Source organism: Mus caroli, chromosome 10 (assembly GCF_900094665.2).
Source record: "Mus caroli chromosome 10, CAROLI_EIJ_v1.1, whole genome shotgun sequence".
NCBI classification, from domain to species: Eukaryota; Metazoa; Chordata; class Mammalia; order Rodentia; family Muridae; genus Mus; species Mus caroli.
Window position 1 is genome coordinate 109,095,561 of NC_034579.1, and position 24,462 is coordinate 109,120,022.

Below are 24,462 nucleotides of genomic sequence, written 5' to 3' on the forward strand. Positions count from 1 at the left end.
GTCAAGCAAGCTCTAAACAGCAGCTGAATGAACAGCACCTGGAAGGGGGGGAGGGGAGATTCAGGGGGAGAGGGGAGGGGCAGCAGAGGGAATTTTTTAAATTGATGTAGTTTGAGCTTCCATTGCATTAAATTGTCAAACGTCAGATCATTTTAGGTAACTGTTTTGAGAATAAATAAGTTTTGATGATTAAGGATATATGTATAAGGCATGAACCAGGACATAAAATCATCAGGAATAAGATAGGGAAAGTTGGAAAAGCCCCTTGAAATGAGGGTGCAAAAAAAAAAAAAAGATTTTGTATTTCTTGAATTACAAAACAGTAGAGAATATTTTTTTTGTTGCTCTGAACTTCGGGTCTGTGATTTTTCTCAGCTACCCCTTCCATGTGTGGCTATTCCTTCTGTGTGTGGATGCTAAGAATCTGTGCCCCTCCACACACATATCCCATTCTCTCTCTTTTTCTTTTCTTCTTCTTCTTCTTTTTTCTTTCTTTCTTTCTTTTTTTCCAATACAGGGTTTTTCTGTGTAGCCCTGGCTGTCCTGAAACTCACTCTGTAGACCAGGCTGGCCTTGAACTCAGAAATCTGCCTGCCTCTGTCTCCCAAGTGCTGGGATTAAAGGCGTGCACCACCACTACTTTTCTAACCTGTGAAATGAAAGACTGGACTATGCTTCAGGCCCTACTTCTTCCCATTTATGGGGACTATCACAAGCATTTCTCGCACTGGTGCCTCCCATTTCCACCAGAACAAAGGTGATTTCTATGACCACAGCTCTTTGAAGACCACCTGTCCAAAAGGCAGTGCAAGCAGAGTTGGGAAATTTCAGTGAGTCCTTGAAATGAAAGCCACAATGTCCACTTAGACCATTTGGCTTACTGCAGATGAAACACAGAGGTGATTTCTGAGGACTAAAGGAACCTTAATTTGCAAAGATAAGCTGCATGTTAAGAATGTGCTTGTGTGTATACGGAGCCAGAAAGAGGAAAATCAGCGACAAAATTAGATGGTTTCCCGGGAGTTGAAACAGCTGGATTTTTAGTCATTACTTTGCTGGGTTTTGGGAAATTAAAGATGGTTCCATGACTGTAGGATGTTAAACCTTTGACTTCCAGATAGGCTGGAAAGGGTATCACCAACAGTGTGTATTTAGTGGAGCAGAGAGATTGTTTTTGAAGTAGCTGCGTTTTCAGAAGCTTCAGGGAAACCCTTAATCTTTAAGGAGCTTGGAGACAGTTGTTTAACCCAAGAATTTGGTTTCTGGGCAAAAGATCCTAAGCAAAGGTTCACTATAGATGTTAGCATTATAAAACAAGCCTTTCATTGTTACTCAGGGAGATGCTTCAAGTCCAGAGGCTGTTGGTGAAGCAAAAGAAATATCTATGTTATATTGACGGTTGTACATGCAAGGGGCAGAGCCCAGGGTCAGCTTCATACTAGGCAAGCACTGTATAACTGATCTACATCCCAGGCTCATTACTTTTCTTAAGGAGGTAGTTTTCACCATACATTTCCTGAGCTTCAGGATGAAAATTACAGATGGTGTTTTCATAATGGTCATTTTCCCATGCTTGTGTGTGTACGATGGTGTGATCTTTCTCCTAATTCTTCACGTCTTTAAGATAAAAATTTCATTTAAATACAAAATTTTGAATTAATATTTTTAAATATTGTTTTGGGGATGATTTTCAGTGGTGGTTTATTTATATGTAGTACTTTCTAGGTCTTGAAGACATGTAAGTTTTTATTTTGTTAAGAAAAAAAAATGAATTATTCCTCTATAGTGACTGCTAAGCTATAGCAATGAGATCCATAAATCATATTTTATTATTACCAAAGCAATGCCAACTGGCACAATATCAACCCAGACAAAGCTTCAGACAACAAAAGACATCATTCAAAACCTAAGCTCTTTCTTTGCTGCCTTTTACCAACCGTATTGCTCTAGCATGAATCATAACAAAAGCAAGACTTACTCATGAACTGATATCGGGCCCTTGCTTACATGGTCGGGTATGATTTTTGGTGATGGATTTTACTGACAGTCCAAAATATTTGATTATTTTGTCTTGTGTAGATCTGGACTTACAGATTTAAAAAAAAAATCAAATAAATAGTAGCTTAGCAATAGTAAGCATTCCATTCCAGATTTCAAATCAGACTTGAAAATTTTGAATTCAAATTTAGGTTAGCAAGTATTCACTGTGCAGGATAGCAAAGGGAATATGGTGGGAGAAAGACGGATGGGTTTATAAAGTCATAGTACAAAACAATGGCCCCTGAACTTGTAGCCTTGAACAGGCATTTGAGGTTATACTGACAAAGGCACACAGCCTTACACATCATTCCTGAATGAGGACTTTGTCCTGCCCCGTGAGTACCAGGCTGTCATAACCACAAAGAAGATAGTGGGCTATTCTCAAGTGTATCTGCTCGTTAACTAGCAATACAACAAGAATGTTGTGAATGTCAAGTTGCATAGTCGTGAATTTACCAGGAAAAGAACCCACAATACTCATACCAAGTGAATAAGTGGGCATGCTTCAAAGACTGTATTTGTGAAAATTCTGGTTCATTTCACCAGCATTAAGATCCAAAATTCGCTGAGCACATCTTTAATCCCAGCATTTGGGGAACAGAGGCAGTTGAATCTCTTGTGAGTTTGAGCCTTAGCCTGGTCCTGTATCCTAATTGGGGTCCTACATGACATTCCTTGTTGCTGATAATCCAGACAGCTTTGAGTATTTAATGCCTTTCTCCCTCTCCCTCCCTCCTTCCCCCCCTCCAACTGTCCCCCTTCCCCCTTCCCCCTTCTCCCTCCCACCCCACTCCCCTTCCTCTCCTGCCCTCCTGGTTTTGCTCTATAGCCCAAGGCAGATAGATCTTGCTCTTTAGCCCAAGGCTGATGCTTTTCTTAGGTTTAGCCTGGGGCTCCAGGTTTGGGGTTTTCAGGTTTTTGTACAGAGGTCAAGTTCTTAGCAAGTCACACTGAGGTCCTTCCTGTGAACACAACTTGTAACTTTTGATGTTGAACTGTTGGCTGAGGCAGTGGTCAGTTTCCAACACATTATCTCATCTCCTTGAGCCCAGTGAACTAGAGGTGGCAAACTTACCTGGGGAGGGAATATTCATTGTTAATTCATCTGCTCATCTTGTTAATCTCAGCTACTTATTCATCTTTCTAGAAAAAAAAATGTCCGAAAATCCCCACCCTCAAGTGATCTGAATTTCTTAGTCTGTATGAAAAACATTTAGGCACTTCAATTTTCAAGCTACTACAGCAGCTGCTATTTGCATCCCAAAATGTTATTTATTGTACTGGATTGACTAAGGCTGCCACACCAAAACTTGAGTGATCTAAAAACAAAGTTGATTTTTTTTTTCCTCATTCCTTGAGGCTAGGATTTAAAGGTCAAAATGTCTATGGGTTTTCTGAACTCCTAGGTTTTTTTCTTAATGTGACAGATCTGTCCATCCATGCATGACTGTGTCCCTCTTCTCTTCTTCAAAGGACACTAGTCCTATTAGATCCAACCTAATGACCCCAGTTTAATTTACTCACCTCTTTAAAGACCACACCTCTCTCAAATACACCCTCATTTCAGGGTTGCAGCTTCACCCTACAAATTAACTATAACTTTAAGTATAGTAAATTATTTCTGAAAACTATCTGTAACTTTCTATCATCAAAATGTTTGGCACAGATTGTCATTTTAAAAAGTTCCTGGTTTCTGTGCTATGTGAAACGAACATGAACTTAGAAATAAGAAAGCCAGGGAATCAAAGTGCATCAAAGCACTCTGCAGCTTGGGAGCCATTGGCATCATTCATTAGCAGTAAGATTTGGGGACCATGCCTTCTTATATGGTTAAGTCTATAAGGCCTGGGACTATTTATTTACAGGAAGAAAGGTTGGTTTTTTGGTTGGTTGGTTGATTTTTTTCCTTCTTTTCTTTCTTTCTTTTTTTTTGTGCTTTTTGTGGCACAAAACCTTCCTTATTTAGTTCACATAAAGGATAAACTATCTGTTATGTTGACCGTATGATTTGTTTGTTTGTTTGTTTGTTTTACTTCTTGGGTTTTGCTTGATTATATGTTTTTTGGTTTTGTTTTTGCTTTTGAAACAAGGTCTCCCTATGTACACCCAGGCTGGTCTCAAACTCTCTCTCCTCAGCCTCTCATGAATATACCATTTGACTCTATCTCGTGGAGGCTGGAGTGGGCACTCAGAAGGGAGAGTTTGTATAATGGCTAAGAGATGAATTCTGAAGGCAGAGCGCCTCCCCTGTTCACTGGCCAGGACATGTAAAGGAAGTCACCTTCTGCCTTGGGGCTATTTGTTCATCTGTACAGTGGGGTGAAGAAATAGAGCTTACTTCATCCGGTTCTTAGGAGACTTTGCTGTCTCTCTTCTGATTAAGTCCTGGATATTATTCTCTGCTTCTCAATCTTAGCATCACGATTCCCTTTATTACTGAATAGATCAAGTGTCCTAATCCAAAAGAATCAGAAATCCTCCCAAATCGGAAACTTCCTGAGTACTGGCATGATGTCACAAGTGGAAAATTCCATGCCACGAAACTCCCTTTTCTGCAGGGATTTTTTTCCCCCAAAGTATATAAAATTACCTTTATGCTATGTGCAGGAGATGGAACGAAACATGCAAATGCTGTGTTTAGACTTGGGTTCAGTCGTCAAGATATCTCACTATGTATACGGAGATATTTCAAAACAAAACAAAAAAAATCTCTAAATTTAAGACAAGTTTGCTCAAAGCATGGGGACATCACCCTTGTGGAACACAATATTAGCAACAAGACTCACACCGACCACATTCTACAAGGTGGCCTTCGTGGGCCAAGGCTACCCTTCACACTTCACCTATATTGGCTCTTAGTATAACTCTGAAGAATATACATTGCTAGTTCAATTTAAAGTAAGGAATTGAGAAACAAGGACTAAAATCCCTTTCCTATAGCCATCCTCAGGATAAATGCCAGTGTTGGGATAGATACAAGTTAGCCACCTTGATAATTCATCTTATTCTGTGTATTCCTCTAGTGTATGTCTGAGATTCACAGATCACTGGCCTTGGCTAGCACTTAGTGACTATTTAGTATTTTATGTGTTGACCTGGAAAATGATATGGAAGCTTGCATTGTGGTTAATGACATGAATGATGTGTCAGTCTGCAATGAGGTATATGATGAGGCTTCTGACTGTTGAAACTGCTCTAACTGCCTTTTAGGTTGTTAGAGATTTACAGATACCTTGTGCCATCCTGATGGTATTGGCACAATAGAATTATGCATCCTATAACAGCATCCTATATTTCAGCATCCTTAAAGGAAGCAAGAAGACTGACGATAGTCAAACAGCAATAACAACAAAGGGAGCTCTCCCTACTAGAAATCTATTAAATGTGCTGAGGACTGTGGGAAATTCCTTTTCTTTTTTTTTTTTAAATATTCAAATATATGAATGAGTCTATGGCGAAGATTTATTTATTTATTATATGTAAGTACACTGTAGCTGTCTTCAGACACTCCAGGAGAGGGCGCCAGATCTCGTTACAGATGGTTGTTAGCCACCATGTGGTTGCTGGGATTTGAACTCTGGACCTTTGGAAGAGCAGTCGGGTGCTCTTACCCACTGAGCCATCTCACCAGCCCCCGGGAAATTCCTTTTCTAGGCTAATATTTTGCCTTCTCATTTTCAAGTACATGTAGCAGGTATTATTTGGGATTATGCCCTAGCCCTACCCTCACCTGATTTCCATGAATTAAAACAAAACAAAACCCAATCCTCCAATTGTTTTAGTTGAATCATTGATGTCGGTTTTACAAATTGCCAAGTAAATATACCTTGCTGTCAACCAAGCTTGCTACCCACCCACTTTTAAGCAAGACTGATAGATATTCCAGTTTCTGTAAATCTACCAAAACTTGGCATAAAGGTCTCCTGGGACGGAGTGAGACAGTAAAGAAAGATAAAATTAAGGAGAGGGGAGAAAGCCAGAGTCAGGACAACCTAGAATGCCCGTCAGCACACTTAGGCTTTGGTCTTCAGTGGGTGCTAATGAAGTTCTTGCAGCTTCAAGGAAGGTGAGGCTGGTAGATAGGTGAGGCCCACCTGGAATAAACTGACAATAGTAAAGACATGAAAGAGAGGCAAGGCTTCAACATCTCGAGTAATCTAGCACAAAGCGATAGGACCTCAGGGACACACAATAAATCTAGAGGAGAAAGGAACAGATAAGGCACTTAAGTCGATGCAATGGGAAGACTTGAGAAGTCAGCATCCACCCTGGGCATGATTCTGGCTGTTGTCTTCTATGTGTCTCTCCCACACTCTTAAAGCCCATGCTTAACTGTGTGTTAGAACCACTTCTTCCTCTTCTTCTCCATATATTTATTTAATGCATCTGAGTACACCATCGCTGACTTCACACACACCAGAAGAGGGCATCAGATCCCATTACAGATGGCTGTGAGCCACCATGCTGGGAGTTGAACTCAGGACCTCTGGAAGAGCAACTGATGCTCTTCACTGCTGAGCCATCTCTCCAGCCCCTACAACCACTCCTTAATCAACTCCAACTTAGTTTCATAAGATAGTAGATAAATCAATAGTTCAAGTTCTGCAGGCCTAGAGTTAGTAGACATGAGTGTCGTCCCTGCCGCTGCTTGGTTTGAGTATCCTCTCTACCGAGAAATTCTATAAACAAGCATGTCTGTCACTCCCATGGACGTGTGGCTCTGTTGTGGTCACACTGAACATGCAATGCAGGGCAGCATTTTGTAATCTGGGATGAGCACACAGGCTACCCCTGGGTGTCAGATATTTGGCTGCACCTCCTGGTACCTGCCTTGGCTGTTTCTCAGCTTCTCTTCCAACTGAGGATGCTCACTGTAACCCATGGCATCCTGAACATCCAACAGAGGACCTATGACCCTGTTGGCACTGATGCATGGGTTGGGTGCACTCTTCTTGGTTTAAATTTATTTCTAAAATAAACTCAACCATTTCATATTTGAAGCCTAGGGATCCATGTATCAATAAACACTAATGTTTTTAGTAACCTCACTGTTAAAAATTATAAGAATTAAATATTTCTTGCATTAGAAATAGAACTTTCTCCTTTCCGGTGACTTTTTTTTTTTAAGGAAAACATAATTCATTTTGGCTTAGGAATTTTGCCAAGCTTTGTCTTCCCTTTTGAGAACAGAAAAATTGGCTTGGCAGTTAGATAACTGAATTGTCAAACATTAAAATCTGCCCCCCCACACACACACACAACATACATACACACACACATACATATGGAATTTAGGGCTGGAAGATAGCTCAGTGGATTGAGTGTTTTTCACACACATATGAAGGCTTCATCTGGAATCCCCAGAATCCACACACACATAGGCACGGGGACACACTCAGTGCTCCCAGAGCCAGAGAGGAAGCAAAGAAGGGATTATGCCAGGTAGCTCTTGGGCCAGTCAGCCTGGTGAACCCAGTGACAAGGAAAACCCATTTCCAACAAGGTGGAATACACCAGTACCCAAGGTTTCCATGTAACCTGCACATACACGCCACAGTACACGTGTGCACTAGCTCTGACACACACTAACATGCACACACATGTGCACACATCATACATACTGACCCAGGCCAAAGAAGCTTTGTACCCCCAAGTAGAAGCATCTGATTTATAATTGAAATGTTTCTGATACTGTGGTGTTCTACCAACCCTAGCTTCTAGAGCACTCAGAGCCGAGTGGACCACTGCCAGCACCCGGCTTTATCACAGTTTAAATGGGGTTTTAAGTGTTTGTTTCCAGGGCCCGTTCTCGCAGCCCCGGCACTTCCCAGTTACATTGTTTCTTTGTTCTGCCGGATGTACAAAGGATTGACTGTTTTGTTTTCTGGCTCAGAGAGATTAGATAAAGTCTGCATTTCTGAAGTTCAACCTCCAGGCACGCAACCTTAAATTCATTTTTTACGACTCATATTTTGCAGATTCTGTATATTTAGATTATACTGGTCATAACATTTTCTTGAACCTTTCTCTGGCCTGGCAGTAGACATAGATGGCGAGACTTGTCTCTATGGAACTAGCACTGGGTGAATTATCCCCTTCACCTGTGTCCTTAAAATGCTGCTTCAGCAAAAATGTTCCCACTTGGTCCCACCATGTTATTTTCAAGGCTCGCTGGCCATTTGAAACTCACGATGGATACCTTCTTCTTGCCAGGTAACTAAAAAACTTTGTGTGAGAAGAAATCACCTCCTTTCCTTTTAATATGGTATCCGTTTTGAAGAATAAAAAATTTAAGTAGCGTTTATTCTCATCACCTTCCCCCCAAAACTCTAGTTTTCTATTATACAAAAACAAAAACAACACCTGTGAATAAAACTCATCTTGGAAAGTTTTTATTTGAACTTAAGAGTCAGAAAATTATATCCAATATTTTACCAAGACTTTTTCTTATAACAAAGCCACTGAAGATATTATCAGTTTAGTTTGAAAAAAAATTGTTTTATTTTTGCCTCCTTGTTATCAGTGATTCAGAAGAAAACATTTATTTCTTTGATAAATGAAACAGAAATAAGATTTTAGTCCAAGTACCCACTACGTGCTAGGTAAAATCTCTTCTATATCTGGTTTACTCACAAAATTCCTTGAATCTCTGGTATTTATTATTATCATTATTTATGTATTTCTTTCTTTACTTATTTATTTATTATTACACTCCAGACAAGTAGGGAGATAGAAGCTTCAATGGAGTGCCACACATACCGAGTGTCACCTAAGTGGTATGCCCTGGAGCCAAGATTTGAACATAGCTCTTTCAAGTTCCAAAATCCGAGCTTTCTAGGATTCTGCGTCACTGGCTCTGCAGCACATAAGTCAGTCTGGAATAGGGACATAATGACAGTTAACTGTGAGCATTCCAGATTGTTCAAGTATGGGACCACCAAGCCAGAGAGCCAGATTCAAAGTCACCGAGTGTTAAGGCATAAAACCTACAGGTGATCACGGGGTTGAGGCGCAGTGTGACCTGTGCTTGTCTTCAAGCTCCCCTGTGCTCTGGGCTCATGCTGTCAATCTCTCTCTCTCTCTCTCTCTCTCTCTCTCTCTCTCTGTGTGTGTGTGTGTGTGTGTGTCTCTCTCTCTCTCTCTCTCTCTCTCTCTCTCTCTCTCTCTCTCTGTGTGTGTGTGTGTGTGTGTGTGTCTCTCTCTCTCTGTCTCTCTCTGTCTCTGCCTCTCTCTCTGTCTCTCTCTGTCTCTGTCTCTGTCTCTGTCTCTCTCTCTCTCTCTCTCTCAGACATTGCCTTGGTTTACTTGTTGACTATTCTTTGTACTTTTAATAATTATTGACATATTAATGGCATATTTAATTTTTACAGAATGATGAGCTTACATAAATAATAGCATGAAACATAAAGGCATTGGGTCATACAGGCTGTATTTCACATAGCATGTGTTGTTCACTCATAGGCAGTCATATAAACCGCCTGCCCACAAATGCCACTGAAATAGAGAATTTCAATAGCTTACTTGGAGTTGTGTTCATTGCAAACAGGTGTCTTCTTCAAACTTTACTTTTATTATAAGGTCTATAATTCTTGGTACCATGAACAAAACACGGCCCATCGAGAGGTGGCCAAATGACCTGATTGCTCCCCAATATCTCCTTCAGAAGTGTGGGGCCAAAACTATCCAGGATTTCTCAGGTAGATGTTTCACAGTGGCTCTGCTCCCTGCGTGTGAAGTAGGGACAGCCTAACTTCCTCTCTTCCACTCCCCACTATACCTAAAGAATAGCTGTTCATGAAATACTGTTGACCTTTGACCTAGTCCCCAGTCCCAGAATATGCTCTTGATCCTGACTCAAGTTCAATGGTGAAGAGTCAGCATTCAATGGTGAAGGGGCTGAGCAGAGCTCCCTCAACTGTCCCTGAGAGAACTGACATGAAGTTAAATGTTAGGTGTAAAACCCTGCCCGTCCCACCAGCTCTGGCAACTCCAGCGTGCTCCAGAACTAAGATTTTAAAAACATAGGGATTATTGGTAATCCCAGCTATTGGGAGCATCGATTTTGGTAAGCAAGTCTATTTTAGGATCAATATCAAATCTGTGTCTTTTGTGATTACCTAATAGCTAAAAGCTATCCAAAGGCATGTATGTCCATGGCACCTAGAATGTACAACCGAGGAAAAGCTGAGCACAAATTCAGACTCCTCGTATCTTCTAATAGTTTGTATTTTCTGGATGGAGCTTCAGGATTGAACCAAGCACATGATGGATGGATGTCAGTGTCTCAACACCTGCTGAACTTGCAAGTCAAAGAAAACAGAGCCTTGACTGAATGTTCAAAGTCAGATATCTACCTTAATAAAAAGGCTTTCTCAGAAATGGGAGTTCTAGTCCCTAAGAGATGTGTCTTTGCAAAATGACGCAGAGGTTTGCAAGTACAGCAATACACCATTGATCTCCATCTCACCCACATCCCACTCCCACCCCCCTCCCTCCCCCCAGCAGCAGATTCTTTACATTTGTAAGGAACCTGAACCTGGGGCTGCAGCAGCATCAACAGCTACTTTCAAAGCGCTCATGCTGCCTTCTCTTTGATGCCTGTTTGCAGATCCTTTGCCTCCTGCCAAATTTGAAGTAAACCCGGAGAAGAGAGCATCAACGACCCTGCAGGTCCGGTGGACTCCCTCTTCTGGAAAAGTCTCGTGGTATGAGGTGCAATTATTTGATCATAACAATCAAAAGATACAAGAAGTCCAAGTTCAAGAAAGTACCACCTGGAGTGAATATACTTTTCTGAACCTCACTGAGGGTAACAGTTACAAAGTTGCCATCACAGCTGTTTCGGGAGAAAAGCGCTCCTTTCCGGTGTATATCAATGGCTCTACAGGTAAGACTGGTGTTGTCTGTGGTTAATAGTCAGCAGTATGTTTTTGGTTTTTCTTCTTTTTGATGGTATTGGGGATGAAACCCCAGAGACTCCTGCATGCTAAGCAAACACTCCCCAGCCCTCTCTGGCCCCTTCAAAATTATATGCTATCCAAGAAATGGAAAAATGCCACCCATCATAAACGAATAAAGCAAATAATATGTTGAGAGGAGGTTTAATAGAGAGAGAAGACTGGACCGGCATAGGGTGTGTGAATGTACCGCTACATTGCTAGGTGATTTTGAACAAGTCACAGGATTTCTCTCAAAGCAGAATTTTCTCTAATTTAAAATAGATACTCCCTATGGGTCTGTCTAGTTCAAATCCAGGAAAACGAGATTTTCATTTCCCAAATTTGTGCCACAGAACTTATTTTCCGTCCTTTGTATATCCTCGTGATATCGAGTTATGATGTCTTCTAAATGCCCCTGGGTTTAAAATAAGTGTTTCGCTTCTTGGCTATGCTAGAAAATAATTCCTTTGGGGTCCCCTTATGTCACATCCCTCCTAGGAGGTACCTCACTTCCCTGTCACGGTGGGCCCTTCTCTCATTCTATCCGGCTATTTCTATCTCTTTCCATCTTCATCTCCCGGAGTTTGTTTCTTTGTCTCTTCTATTTATTATTTCTTGTCATGCTGCACTAAGGCAACACCTGCCTTAACCACTATAAAACAGGCAACACGTGATATCCCTTTAGCCCACAAAGCCCTTGCATTTTATAAAGATGGTTAACGAAGATCCCAGTGAACTGTCCGGGGACCGTTACTGAGAACTGCTATGATACAAGTGTGAAGTGTGGAGAAGAGTATAAATAAATAAAGTGTAACTTAAAGAACTATCTCTTGTCTTCTACAAGGGGACTATGAATGACCTTGTGGCCGTGTGTTTTTGTCCCACTAGTACCATCTCCAGTGAAAGATCTTGGCATTTCCCCCAATCCTAATTCTCTCCTAATTTCCTGGTCTCGTGGTTCTGGGAATGTGGAACAATACAGGCTGGTGCTAATGGATAAAGGGGCCATCGTTCAAGACACAAACGTGGACAGGCGTGATACTTCTTATGCTTTTCACGAGCTGACCCCTGGCCACCTCTACAACCTCACTATTGTCACCATGGCCTCGGGACTGCAAAACTCCAGGTGGAAACTGGTGAGGACCGGTGAGTTCCTCCTCTTTTGCTCAGCAAAATCCAAGTTCAAATTGAGTTTAAATCCAGTTTGCTGTTTGGATAATGGTACTGTAGGACAAATTGAAATTCATGTGAGTTATAGAAAGAGGTTAACATTTATCCATCTTCGTGAAGAAAAATGAATCGCTTTTATTCTAACGTTGAAGCTAGCCCTTGGCAACATTCTGAAGCAAAGTTGCTGATGCGGTTCAAACTTTTCCATTTAATACACACCCGAGGCCCCCTTCCTCTGCCTCTCAAGTAGGCATTTGCTATCTTTGTGAGCACCCGGAGTGAGTTTGGAGTGCTTTTCTTAGGGCTGTATGGAGACATGTTCTTGTATGACAGTCATTTCTAAAACCCTCTACCCAAGAAAACATGACATGGGACCCAGTTGCTCAGCCTAACCGAAACTGAAAAAAAAAAAAATGGTGCTACTTATTAAAGAACTGTTCATTCGCTGATTTATCCAGCCAATTCTTCCTGAGTGTTAGGTAGATGCCAAGGTTAGTACCAATCGAGATAAACAGTGTCAGAGCCCTGGAGGAACTTACATTCAAATGCTCCTAGTTTATATAATGTGTTGAGCGTCTCATTGTGAGTTATCTAATTTTATAGTAAGCTGTAATGCCTTTGAAGTTGTTCTAGTGGGGAGAGTATCTGGAACTACAGGAGGTTAAGGAGAGAGTTATTGGAGACCACTACACACGCCCATATCTTTTGTTACACACTTCAAAAATATGTAGATGTTCCTAAGAAAAATGCACAAGATATCTTAAGAACTGTTTGTGAAGAAGCTGAGGCAGGAGGATCACAAGTTTGAGGACAGACTTGATTATGTAGCAAGTTCTAGGCCATCTTGGATGAGAAAGAGAGAGATAGAGATAGAGAAAGAAAGAAAGAAAGAAAGAAAGAAAGAAAGAAAGAAAGAAAGAAAGAAAGAAAGAAAGAAAGAAAGAAAGAAAGAGAGTCACAGAGTCAGAGACAAGACAGAGAAACAAAGGCAGACACAGACACAAAGAGATATTCAGAGAGAGACAGAGACAGAGACAGAGAGAGAGAGAGAGAGAGAGAGAGAGAGAGAGAGAGAACAAATTACCCTTCTGAGAATCCTGTGCAAAATCACCATGCTATATACTGTCTTGTAGTGAAACTGTATTAATTTGTATTATGTCCTCAGGCATAGTTACAGCATGTGTAAGAGGTAGGAAAAAATATTCATCAAATTTTATCTCTTCTCATGACTTTCCCTTTGATGAATGAGTAACACAGCTCTTGAACTTTATCATGACTTAATATAAAAAGTATTTCAATGGGTTTGGAGAGATGGCTCAGCTGCTAAGTGCTTACTGCTCTTCCAGAGTTTAGCTGCTAGCACTGTCACTGGGCAACTCACACTTGTCTGCAACTTGAGCTCCTGTTACCAATAACCTCTTCTACCATCTGTGTGTGCACACTTGCACATATGTGACACACTCACACACACACACACGCATAACCTTTTAAAAAGTATTTGAGCATACAAATTTGTACAACTACCAACTAATCAACCTATTTAGGGTAGATTTGTTTAAAGAAATAACTGTGCGGGCACACAAAGAAATTAAGTAGATGGCAAAGCTCACTGTAAATTCTGTCTAAAGAATCCAGAGCTGTAAAGGAGCACAGACAATCTTCTATCCAAGCTTTATTTGTTAGTAAGCAAGCACACGCAGCAAGTCTGAGAGAGAACTGCCCAGTGTTCTGTGGGCAGCCCACAAGTGCCACCAGGCTGCTGACTACAAGATAGGTCTCTTGCGATGACACTGTCTTTCTTAGATTTCCAGTAACATTTTGTCTCACACATGATTTTCTCCTGATCGAAGACTACATTCTGTAGACATTAAAATTTAGGTCAAAACGAGGCCATACGAAGGGAAGGGGTGAGAAGTCAATGGTCGGTCTTTTCTGTTCTTTACTAATTAGCTCCCATGGAAGTCTCAAACCTGAAGGTGACAAATGACGGCAGTTTGACCTCTCTAAATGTGAAGTGGCAGAAACCCCCTGGGGATGTAGATTCCTACAGCATTACCCTGTCTCACCAAGGGACCATCAAAGAATCCAAAACATTAGCACCTCGTGTTACTGAAACTCAATTTAAGGACCTAGTCCCTGGACGGCTTTACCAAGTGACCATCAGCTGCATCTCTGGTGAGCTCTCTGCTGAGAAGTCAGCAGCGGGCAGAACAGGTGAGTCGGCCTGTGGGATAGTCTCTGGTTGCCTCAATCACTTCTCAGATGTGGCTCAGAATAGGGAAAAATAATGGAGAAACTGACTTCTTTTCCTACCTGAGAAGCAGGGGTTTTATGACCACAAATCCCCCTGGAATAGAACCCACACAGAGACTAAGACAGAGGCTTTAGTTGCATATATTGCATCATTTAAGCAAATGTGCTTGGGTTCCTGTGTGATCTGCAGGTTGTCCCTCTTCTCTGCTCTCTCATGCCCCATCATCTAACTATCACAAACCCACTATCACCGATGCCAGTGAAGAAAGCATTTCTGGTTCATTCTTATAATAAAGCCAACTTAGCATCTCATGGTGTTGCCCATAAGTAGTTTTATTCATTTATGTCAATGAACATTTATCTCTTTCTTTGAGTAAATTGCTGTATTATCAACCTTGCACCTTGTGAAAGTGGCTACAGTGTACTATTGCTTTTAAGGCAAGCTTCTGCAAAGTACACCCTGTGGGCAAGCTTACTTGGTGGCTTGTTTTTGTATTTCTAAAACTAAAAATAAAATCTTTCAGGGGTCATTTATGTAGTTCAATAAAGGATTATTTGCTGACTTTTGCTTAATAGATGCTACATTTTAAACAAAGACATAACACACACACACACACACACACCTATAATAGATGCCTTTTAAAATGCCAATGGCATTGGTAATTTCATGTATTGGGCCCTGCACAAACACTTTAAACCTATTTCATGTATTTCTTGCAAGAAAGCTGTAAGCTAAGAGCTATGCCATTAACATAGACATTGTGCAGATAAACTGGAATAATTAAATCTGGCCAGGAAAGTACTGGAACTTGAATTTAAAGGAGGTGGTTTAATTTGAGTCCAGTCTCAGTGCCATTAGAGATCTCAAGTAAGACCTATATGGTCCAAAGGGACCAAGAGCAATCTTCTCTCCCAGAATATCAGTAGAAGCTTGGGGGCAATGGCCTTGCAGGGGAACCTAGAGAGAATGGACTTCCTGGGAAATGGAACGGGAAAGGGGGCATGTCTGTGAGAGTGAATGGTGGGAGAGGCTAAGAGGTGCAAGTGCTCAGGGGAGGTCAGCTGGCAGGACAGACCGCTGAACATACTGAAAGGGAAAGGGAAGGAGAGGCGGTGGCCATAGGGAGGCATCAAGGGGCCCGTGCGGGTCTGAACTTGAAGAGACTCAGATGTAAGCGAAGCACCTGGGTTTTGTTTGGCCCTTTTTTGAAGAGACTCAGAGTGTGTGCACTCAAAACATGCCCAAAGCCATACGCATGAAGTTTGTTCTTTCCCATTGGAATCAAAAAATAAATGAGGATGTTTCACGATTACAACATACAGTATCTTTTCAAAAGCTATCCCATTTGTCAGTCTCACCACCATGAGATACGATGTCATTAATGATCTCCAGGACTGGCAAACAAGCAGTGGAAAACAGCAGTCGCAACGCGACGCTATGAACAGAGTGGCAAAAGACTGCATAACTTTCCCCCGTTATTGGAATGATTTTCCCATGTCTTCAAAATGGGGGCGGGGGGGGGGGGGGGAAAGGAGAGGGAGAGAACTCACCTACTCAGAAATCAGGAGGCAATACACATGTGTTCAATAGCAAACACTGTGTTCTCTATATCGCTCCCCACAAAAAGCAAGCGAATATTCCTAATTTCTTGTTTTTGTTTTGTTTTCAATACCTTCTCCGCATGCCCCTCGTTTAGTTCCAGAAAAAGTGAGGAATCTGGTTTCCTACAACGAGATTTGGATGAAGTCCTTTGCCGTGAACTGGACGCCCCCTGCTGGAGATTGGGAGCATTATCGTATCGTGCTCTTCAATGAATCCTTGGTCTTGCTCAACACCACCGTGGGAAAGGAAGAAACGCGCTATGCCTTGGATGGCTTGGAGCTCATACCAGGAAGACAGTATGAGGTAGAAGTCATTGTTGAGAGCGGAAATCTGCGGAATTCCGAGCGCTGCCAAGGCAGGACAGGTAAAGCAAACCTGGTTGGCAGACCGTAATTCATTGCCTGCTTCATAGAGCCACGGATGTTTTATTTCTGTACTCCCTAAAGGTGAGCGATTATAAGGCTAACAGAGTTGCAAACATTTAACTTTGTCAGTTTTGAACTCCTGATGGCTATCATTGCGTGAAAGAAAAGACATTTTGAAGATTTATCTTTATGCCAGGTAATGCTGGCTCGCGGCTTTTTAATCCCAGTCGAAGAAGGCAGAGGCAGGTGGATGTCTGAGTTTGAGGGCAGCCTGGTCTACAGAGTGAACTTCGGGGCTACACAGAGAAACCCCGGCTCAAAAAAAAAAGCCTATATATAAAAGTTTTAAACTGTGTGTTGAGGGAGGTGGCGGCAGCTGCAGCAGAGGGATGGGAGGGTGGGGCAATAATGAGCACCGGAATCCAGCAGAGGGCAGAGGATTCCCATAGAGCTGGCATTACAGGCACTTGTGAGATGCTCAACCTGAGTGCTGGCCTCTGAGCCCAGGTCCTATACCAGAGCAGCAAGCACTCTTAACTACCGAGCTATCTCTCCAGCCCCAAGGAAAGACATTGTAAATGCTACAACAACAGAAAAGATACAATTGGAGAATAAAGACCAATCTTTCAAAGAGTGCTGATAACCGAGTTACCATTGCCTTGACCTAATATTGACTAACTTGGGAATCTCTCTTACCTGGTAGGGCAGTTAGCATCCTGTTTGAATGGCAGGAAAGGGTGGGTTAGGATCCATGGATTCTGATCATTTTGCTGCCCCCATTATATTGCAATTTCTTTGGCAAATCCCAAACACCAGAACCTGTTGTCTCAGCTTTCGAGTATGCCAGTTATCCTCCAGCATTTCTATAGTGACCATTGGGATGCAGAATAGACCATAATTAAAGTGAAATCGATCTCCCTTAGTCCTGCCTGATAAAGAAATGACTGCCGTGATAATTCAATATTCTTGTGAGAATACCAAAGAGGAGGGCTGTGATAGCCCCTTAACGCACCACCTGTGTCTCTCAGTGACCTTTTCATCCTCCAGTACTAACGTCAAGGGGATGATGGTCAAAGTTCTAGCCAGCTTAAGCCAAGGCACTCTCAGGGCTCACAGTACACGTGTCTTCCTTGTCCCCCAGCGCTTTGCCAGTCACCTTAAACAACCTGGAAATGTAAGCTGAATGAACAGCCAGGTCCACCCTGTGATGGTTTGAGTATGCCTAGCCCAGGGAGTGGCACTATTTGGGGGGGGGTGGCCTTGTTGGAGTAGGTGTGTCCTTGTGAGGGTGGACTTTAAGACCCTCATCCTAGCTTCTTGGTTGCCAGTCTTCTGCTAGCAGCCTTCAGATGAAGACATAGAACTCTGAGCTCCTCCTATACTATGCCTGCCTGGATGCTGCCATGTTCCCACTTTGATGATAATGGACTGAACTTCTGAGCCTGCAAACCAGCCCCCGTTATTACAATGTTGTCCGTATAGGAGTTGCCTTAGTCACTGTATCTATTCACAGTAGAATAGATACAGTCACTATTCACAGTCACTGTATCTATTCACAGCAGTAAAAACCTAATGAAGACACACACCCCCAGCCTCCAACTTTGATTTTAATTTATTTTATGCTGAGTTTGCTTTCAGGTTATATTTCCCCCCCTTTGGTTTCTTTGTGCAACTTCACCTTCTAGCTTTGAAACAATTGTTCCTTCCCGACAAGGTTCACAGCCACGCTGTTGGAGGAGTCAGAAAGCCGACTCTCAGCCCTGCGCGTATGTAGCAGGGCATTGTAAGTGCTTTGCTCGCCCAAGAGTCTACAGCGAAACCCTTAACTGTGTCTCAGCCTGAATTTTAAAACTTGAGCAAAGCAACTCAACACCCTTTGGTGGCCACTAGCCCAGTGCCCAGCCCCTACATACTTGTACAGGCTACGAGGGCTCACACTGCTTCTTTAAAAATGACATCTTTCAGATTGTTGGTAATGTTTTTCAGGAGAACAGGCATTTTAATGGCCTGGGAGGTTTTGCAGATGTGCTTTGAGTGAATGCAAAAAAATTAGAACGCCTTGATTTGTGTTTTATTTTTCTTCTAAATTTTCTGGGTCATTAGAGTAGCAAACAATGTTGACAGGCCACCTGGGGGTCATTGTAGAACCACACTGGCAGGCGATGCATGACGTAGCTTGAGGGAGACATTGATACAAATCATCATCTTTTTTTCCCCCTTTTTAACACTGACGACAGATTCAGTGATCCATTCCCACAAAACCACAGAAAACCTCAAATCAAAGTGTAATTTTATATAACCGGCTCTTTTTATAATGTGGCCCCCCACTGTTTTGTGGGGGTCAATATTTTGCTGTTAACGACGTCTTTGAGAAATTATAGTGATAACGCCTTCTAAAGAAGAAGAAATCGAGATTCCTTTAGGGTAAGGGCTGTCCTTTCTAGGACTGTAATTATTGCTCTCCAGTTGCCCCTCCTTTGTGGCACAGCGGGGTCCCCTCAGAAGTAAAGGGGGGGGGCCGGTGAGATGGCTCAGTGGGTAAGAGCACCCGACTGCTCTTCCGAAGGTCCAGAGTTCAAATCCCAGCAACCACATGGTGGCTCACAACCATCCGCAACGAGATCTGGCGCCCTCTTCTGGAGTGTCTGAAGACAGCTACAGTGTACTTACATATAGTAAATAAATAAATCTTAAAAAAAAAAAAAAAAAAGAAGTAAAGGGGGGAGCATTTGGTCTTTCTAAGATTTGAGAGCAATAAATACTTCTCACCCCACTCAAAAACTCAAGCATAGTCTATTCTTTTTAGTTTTGTGGGTCACAGGAGGTTTTTTTTTGAAATTATTTTCAAGACAATGATCCACAAGAAGAGAGGAACTCTCAGGGCTAGCGACATGGCTGGAGAGTTAAGATCACAGCCAACTCCTGTAGAGCCCTGAACAGATGGAAAAGAGAAGTTCTCTAAAAAAACAAACAAACAAACAAACAAACAAAAAACTACTAACGGTTGTGACTGAACCAGTGACCCCAAGACTCAACTGTTTTTTTCTCAGTACCCCTGGCTGTCCTCCAGCTTCGCGTCAAACACGCTAACGAAACTTCACTGGGCATCACGTGGCGGGCCCCTCTAGGCGAATGGGAGAAATACATCATTTCACTGATGGACAGAGAGCTCTTGGTCATCCACAAGTCACTCTCCAAAGATGCCAAAGAATTCACTTTTACAGACCTGATGCCTGGACGGAATTACAAGGCTACTGTCACTAGCATGAGTGGAGATTTAAAACAGTCATCTTCAATCAAAGGAAGAACAGGTAATGGCATTCGCAGATTTTACATTTCACAATGGTCTGTCCACAGAAGTTTGCAAATAGCTGCTAAGTGCCTGCCAAGCCTATCATGTACATTCCAGGACATTATGATCCTTTCTATTGCATTTCCTATTTTGCTAAGTTTCTTCTTTTGCTTAGGTGTATTTTACTCATTGAAATATATTAGAGAGTAACTTTGACAAGAAGTTCTACCTGCGAAAGAGAACGAAGAGGTGGGACACTATTGAGAACAGGGAGTGAGGTAGAAAGTATTGTTTTAAATTATTACAAAAGCAGGATATTTTATGATGATTGTCATTTCTAGAGGAAAGGGGGATTGTGGCATCATCAGGAGAGGGGGAAGTGTCGTTCAGTGAGGAATGTGGGATCTACAGTGCAATGAGAAAATTGGTTTTAGAAAGGAGAGTTGATAATTTGACATCAGAGTCAGCGGTGGAGGGGGGAGAGGTAGGGAGCTTGTGAGTGCCAATGCCAGCAGGGAGACGGGTGCTAGGCTGAGCCCTGCCCTTAGAATTGCTGCCTGTTTCTCAGTGACGTGAGAAGCCGTGTCCTCATCAAGACGGGCATTAGCAATGGATAGCACTGGATAGCCCGTATTGTCTTTCCTTCCTTCTTCAACATGTTAAAATACATATGAGTGATTGTGCATGTGTGCGTATGAGTGTGCCTGGTGCCCCTGGTGTCTAGAAGAGAATGTCCTGTCCCCAGGACTGGAGCGATGGAGAGTTGTGAGCCACCATGCAGAAGCTAGGAAATAAACCCAGGTCCACTGCTAAAGCAGCAAGTGTTGTGATCTGCTGAGCCATCTCTCCAGCTCTTTCATTTCTCCTTGTGAATTCTGCCTCCCCAAACTATGGTTTTGTGAAGTTGTGCGCTCTTTGACTTTTCTTCCAACTTACCACCTGGTTGTCCTTCGTCCCTGCGTTTCAGAAGCTTCACGTCAGAGGGGTTTCCTTCATCCAGAAGGACATTCTTTAAATTCTTTATTGAAAAGGGCCTAGGGACAAACTCTCTCCACTTTTGCTTTTATTTCTGGGCATGTCTTTTTGTAGCTCTCGATTTGGCAAAGCAGTTTCCTATGTTTTTGTCTTGTGCTGAAAGGTATTTTCTATCAGGACACTAGGATTTTTTTTCTAGCTTCTCTGGCACTTACTGTCTCTGGTACAAAGCAGGCTTCCAGTGTAATTCTTGCTTTCCTGTGAGAAGCCTGTTTAATGCGGCTGCTCCTAGCAGCCCTCGCCCAGTTCTGCTGTTTCACAGGGACAATCTAGCTACAGAAATCCTTTTGCTCGTTTACCTGAGATTTCTTGGGATGTCTGTCCTTTCAGATTAGTGCCTTTTTTCAATCCTGCACATTTTCAGCCATTAACTCTCCAGTCCGGCCTCTCGACTCTTCTCCGTTCCCCATTTGTAGCACGGAGACAAATTCCATGTATTTGCTTCTTGGTCTGCAATCTGCCTGATTTCTTCAGCTGTTTCGGCTCATCAGTTGAGCTCTGTCTCATCTGTTGAAATTTCTTAAAATTTTCACTTTCAAATATTCTCTGGTTTTTTTCTCCCAAGTCTATATATGTTCTTTTGTTCTTGGTTAGGTGTATACACACACACATTCACAAGCACATACACCCACACACACGCTTACACGCCCACTTACACGCTTACACACCCACTCATACACATACACACACACACACATACACACTCACACACTTACAGACATAACACTCACACACACACACAGGTTGAGCAAGTCACACACACACACACACATACATACACACACAAATAACCCTCAAAGAAAATTGTTCTCTCTAGCAGATAATAAGACGGTTCAATGGGATGGAGAGTGGAGAAGAATAGACTTGCAGGAGGCAGCTCTCTGTAGGCTCAGCCATCAGCTTCTTGGCCTAGGGGTGTCTTACACTTTATCTCCCAGCTCCAGGACCCTGCAGAACTGTAAAATCAAAGTGTGCCTTCATGTCTGAATCATACGCCTGTGGCAGCAGTTAGCTTCAGTAATCCAGTGGCCTACAGCTCATTTACCGGCCTCTGAGAATTCCTGCCGTTCTTAACAATGTATTGCTCCGTTTGTTTTTATTTTTATCCACTATGTGAGATATGTTTATTGGGGTGATTTTTCACGGTAATAACCTAGCATGCTGCTGGAAATGAAAGCCCGGGGCATCGCTTCAGATGCTAATATTTTTATCAGTTCTACTGTTCATATTGTGGGGTGATGTAATATATAGCATGTGTTTAACTTTGTAAGGAACTGTTGGTGTCTTTCCTACAGCAATTAAAACATTTACTTTCTTATGTTTTGAGATGGGGTTCTCACTACTGATGCTCAGGCTAGCCTCAAACTCCTGGGTTCAAGTGACCCTTCTGTCTCAGGCACCCCAAGGTGGCTGGGACTCTAGGCATTTGCCACCATGCCTAGCTAGACTATAGTTTTGTTTTTGTTTTTTGTTTTTGTTTTTTTACACTACTGTAAACAGTATATGAGAGCTCCAGGCAGCACTTGGCATTTATTGTGTATGTGTTTATTTTAAAATTCAGCAATTCCAGTAGATGTGTTGGTGAACTCTCCCATCTAATGGCTTCAGAACTCTTTCCTATGCCTGTTCACTAGTATCTCCCTTTGGAAAGTTTGTGGTCAGATATTTTGCTTATTGTTGGTTTTTTGGTTTTTGTTTGTTTGTTTGTTTGTTTGTTTTTTGTTTTTTCTTTCTCGAGACTCTGTGCAGTCCTGGAACTCACTCTGAAGACTAGGCTGGCCTTGAACTCTGAAATCCGCCTGCCTCTGCCTCCCAAGTGCTGGGATTACAGGCATGCGCCACCACTGCCCGGCCCACTGTTAGTTTTCTTAACAGTTTTGTATGTGTATGTATGTGTGTGGTGTATGCATGTGCGAGCTCACGTTGGAGCAGGTACACACACTCCTGTGCGTGTTGTATGCACATGTGAGCTCACTTAGAAGCGGGCACACTTACCCTCATGAGTGACTGGGTGGAGTCCAGAGGTTAATATTTGGATGTCATCAGTTTTGTCTATCAGTTTTCCACTCTTTTTAAAATTTAAAACTGTCTGTTTTTCTTTGTGAGTTTGTGGGCACACACATACCGTAGCACCTGTGAGGGGATCAGGTGACCGTTCCTGGGAGGCAGTGCGCTCTCCTTGTACCATGTGAGTCTCGGGACTGAAACACAGTTCACCTGGCCTGGCAGCAAATGCACTGACCTGCTGAGGCACCTCACCAGCCCACATCTGATTTTTAAAGACAGGGCGTCTCAGTGACTCTGAAACTCATGGCTTCAGCTGGACTGGCTGGCCAGAGAACTCCCGGGATCCTCTCGCCTCAGCCCCCAGCACTGTGGTTATGGGCATGCGCATGCGTACGCTTTGCACATAGCCACTGAGCCATCTCTCCAGCCCAACAAACAAACGTTTTGAGACTTCTTGATTCTTATACACAATTTAGAAATGCACATTGAAAAAAAAATTCTGATGTGTGGCTCCTTTTTTTAAAATTATGGGGTCGAATGCGTTTTGGTGAGTAGTGGCGCTTGATTTTGGCATCTGACTGATAAGATCTCTCATAGATGACTCTTGGCGTCACACTTGAAACCTCTTTGTTTAACAATGGGCCACAGAGACTCTTCCTTGGAAGAGTTTTAGGATTCATGTGTATATATGTGTATATATATATAGTCTCTCATATACACATATATCACTCAAAGACAGCTTTGTTTATTTATATATAATGCATATATGTTATATATGTTTCTTCTATTCTAATAAAATACTTCTATGATCACACATGCACACACACACACACACATATATATATATACACACATACATATATATACATATATATTTATATCTATAATAGAGAGAGAGAGAGACATACACACCTATATATGAATGGATAGATAGATAGATTATATACATATGCATTCATTCATCTTTTTCTGTACTTCCAATTCTGTCCCATCCACTTAACATGTCTGCCTATTCTTTACGGGTTTTATTCATTCTGTCCTGCTTACTGTAACTTGCTAGTAAAATTGGCTATTTGCCCTTCAACTTTGTTTATGTAATTAGTGTGAGGGGGCGATGTTTTTGTTTTTGTTTCATTTTTGTTTTAACGGATAGTTGCAGTTCCTTTGCTTCCCATATAAAATATTAATCAGACAGTTCTACTGAACTACATATGCTATCATTTTTAGTGAATGTATTCACATCTTAATCTAAAAGCTAATGAGCTTCAAGGAGGCCCACTGACGCTCTGATTATTGTGTCTTGAGGAAGGAGCACAAAGAGAATGAAGTATCTGTGATCACTAATGGATGGGACAGAGATGCCAACAGCTATTAATTAGAAGGTCACGGGCTTAGGGGTAAAAAAGGTCACGGGCTTAGGGGTGAGAGAGCTCTGACTTGGATACCTGGCTGATTATTTTGTCAAGCTCTGGTGTAAGCTAAAAAGCCAATCTTTGGCCTTCTCATTAGTAAAGGAAATATGAAATCAACTTTGTAGACACTTTTGAATAGCAGATAGTCTGACCTCTAAATTGTCTTCTGCTCTACCTAAAAGATAGCAGGCATTCACTACTTATTATAATTACCAAGACTATAATTTTATATATTACATAGCACATACTATCATGGAATAGTCAGGAACAATGACAATAGCCCTTTGGAGGATATACTTATAAAGAAATGACCAGCTTGCTGGTCCATAGCCTAACAACCAGCTTG

At 42.1% G+C, this 24,462-nt stretch overlaps 1 protein-coding gene across 2 annotated transcripts in view; it reads left to right on the plus strand.

Annotated features, from left to right (window-relative positions):
- The window catches only part of Ptprb (protein tyrosine phosphatase receptor type B), a 112,393-nt gene that overhangs the window by 28,464 nt on the left and 59,467 nt on the right, over positions 1 to 24,462 (plus strand). For both annotated transcript variants that reach the window (XM_029482951.1, XM_021173460.2), the window contains 5 exons: positions 10,649 to 10,927; positions 11,868 to 12,125; positions 14,100 to 14,363; positions 16,100 to 16,369; positions 19,421 to 19,681. In XM_029482951.1, the coding sequence (XP_029338811.1) occupies positions 10,649 to 10,927; positions 11,868 to 12,125; positions 14,100 to 14,363; positions 16,100 to 16,369; positions 19,421 to 19,681 (1,332 nt within the window). The remainder of the gene's footprint in view (positions 1 to 10,648; positions 10,928 to 11,867; positions 12,126 to 14,099; positions 14,364 to 16,099; positions 16,370 to 19,420; positions 19,682 to 24,462) is intronic.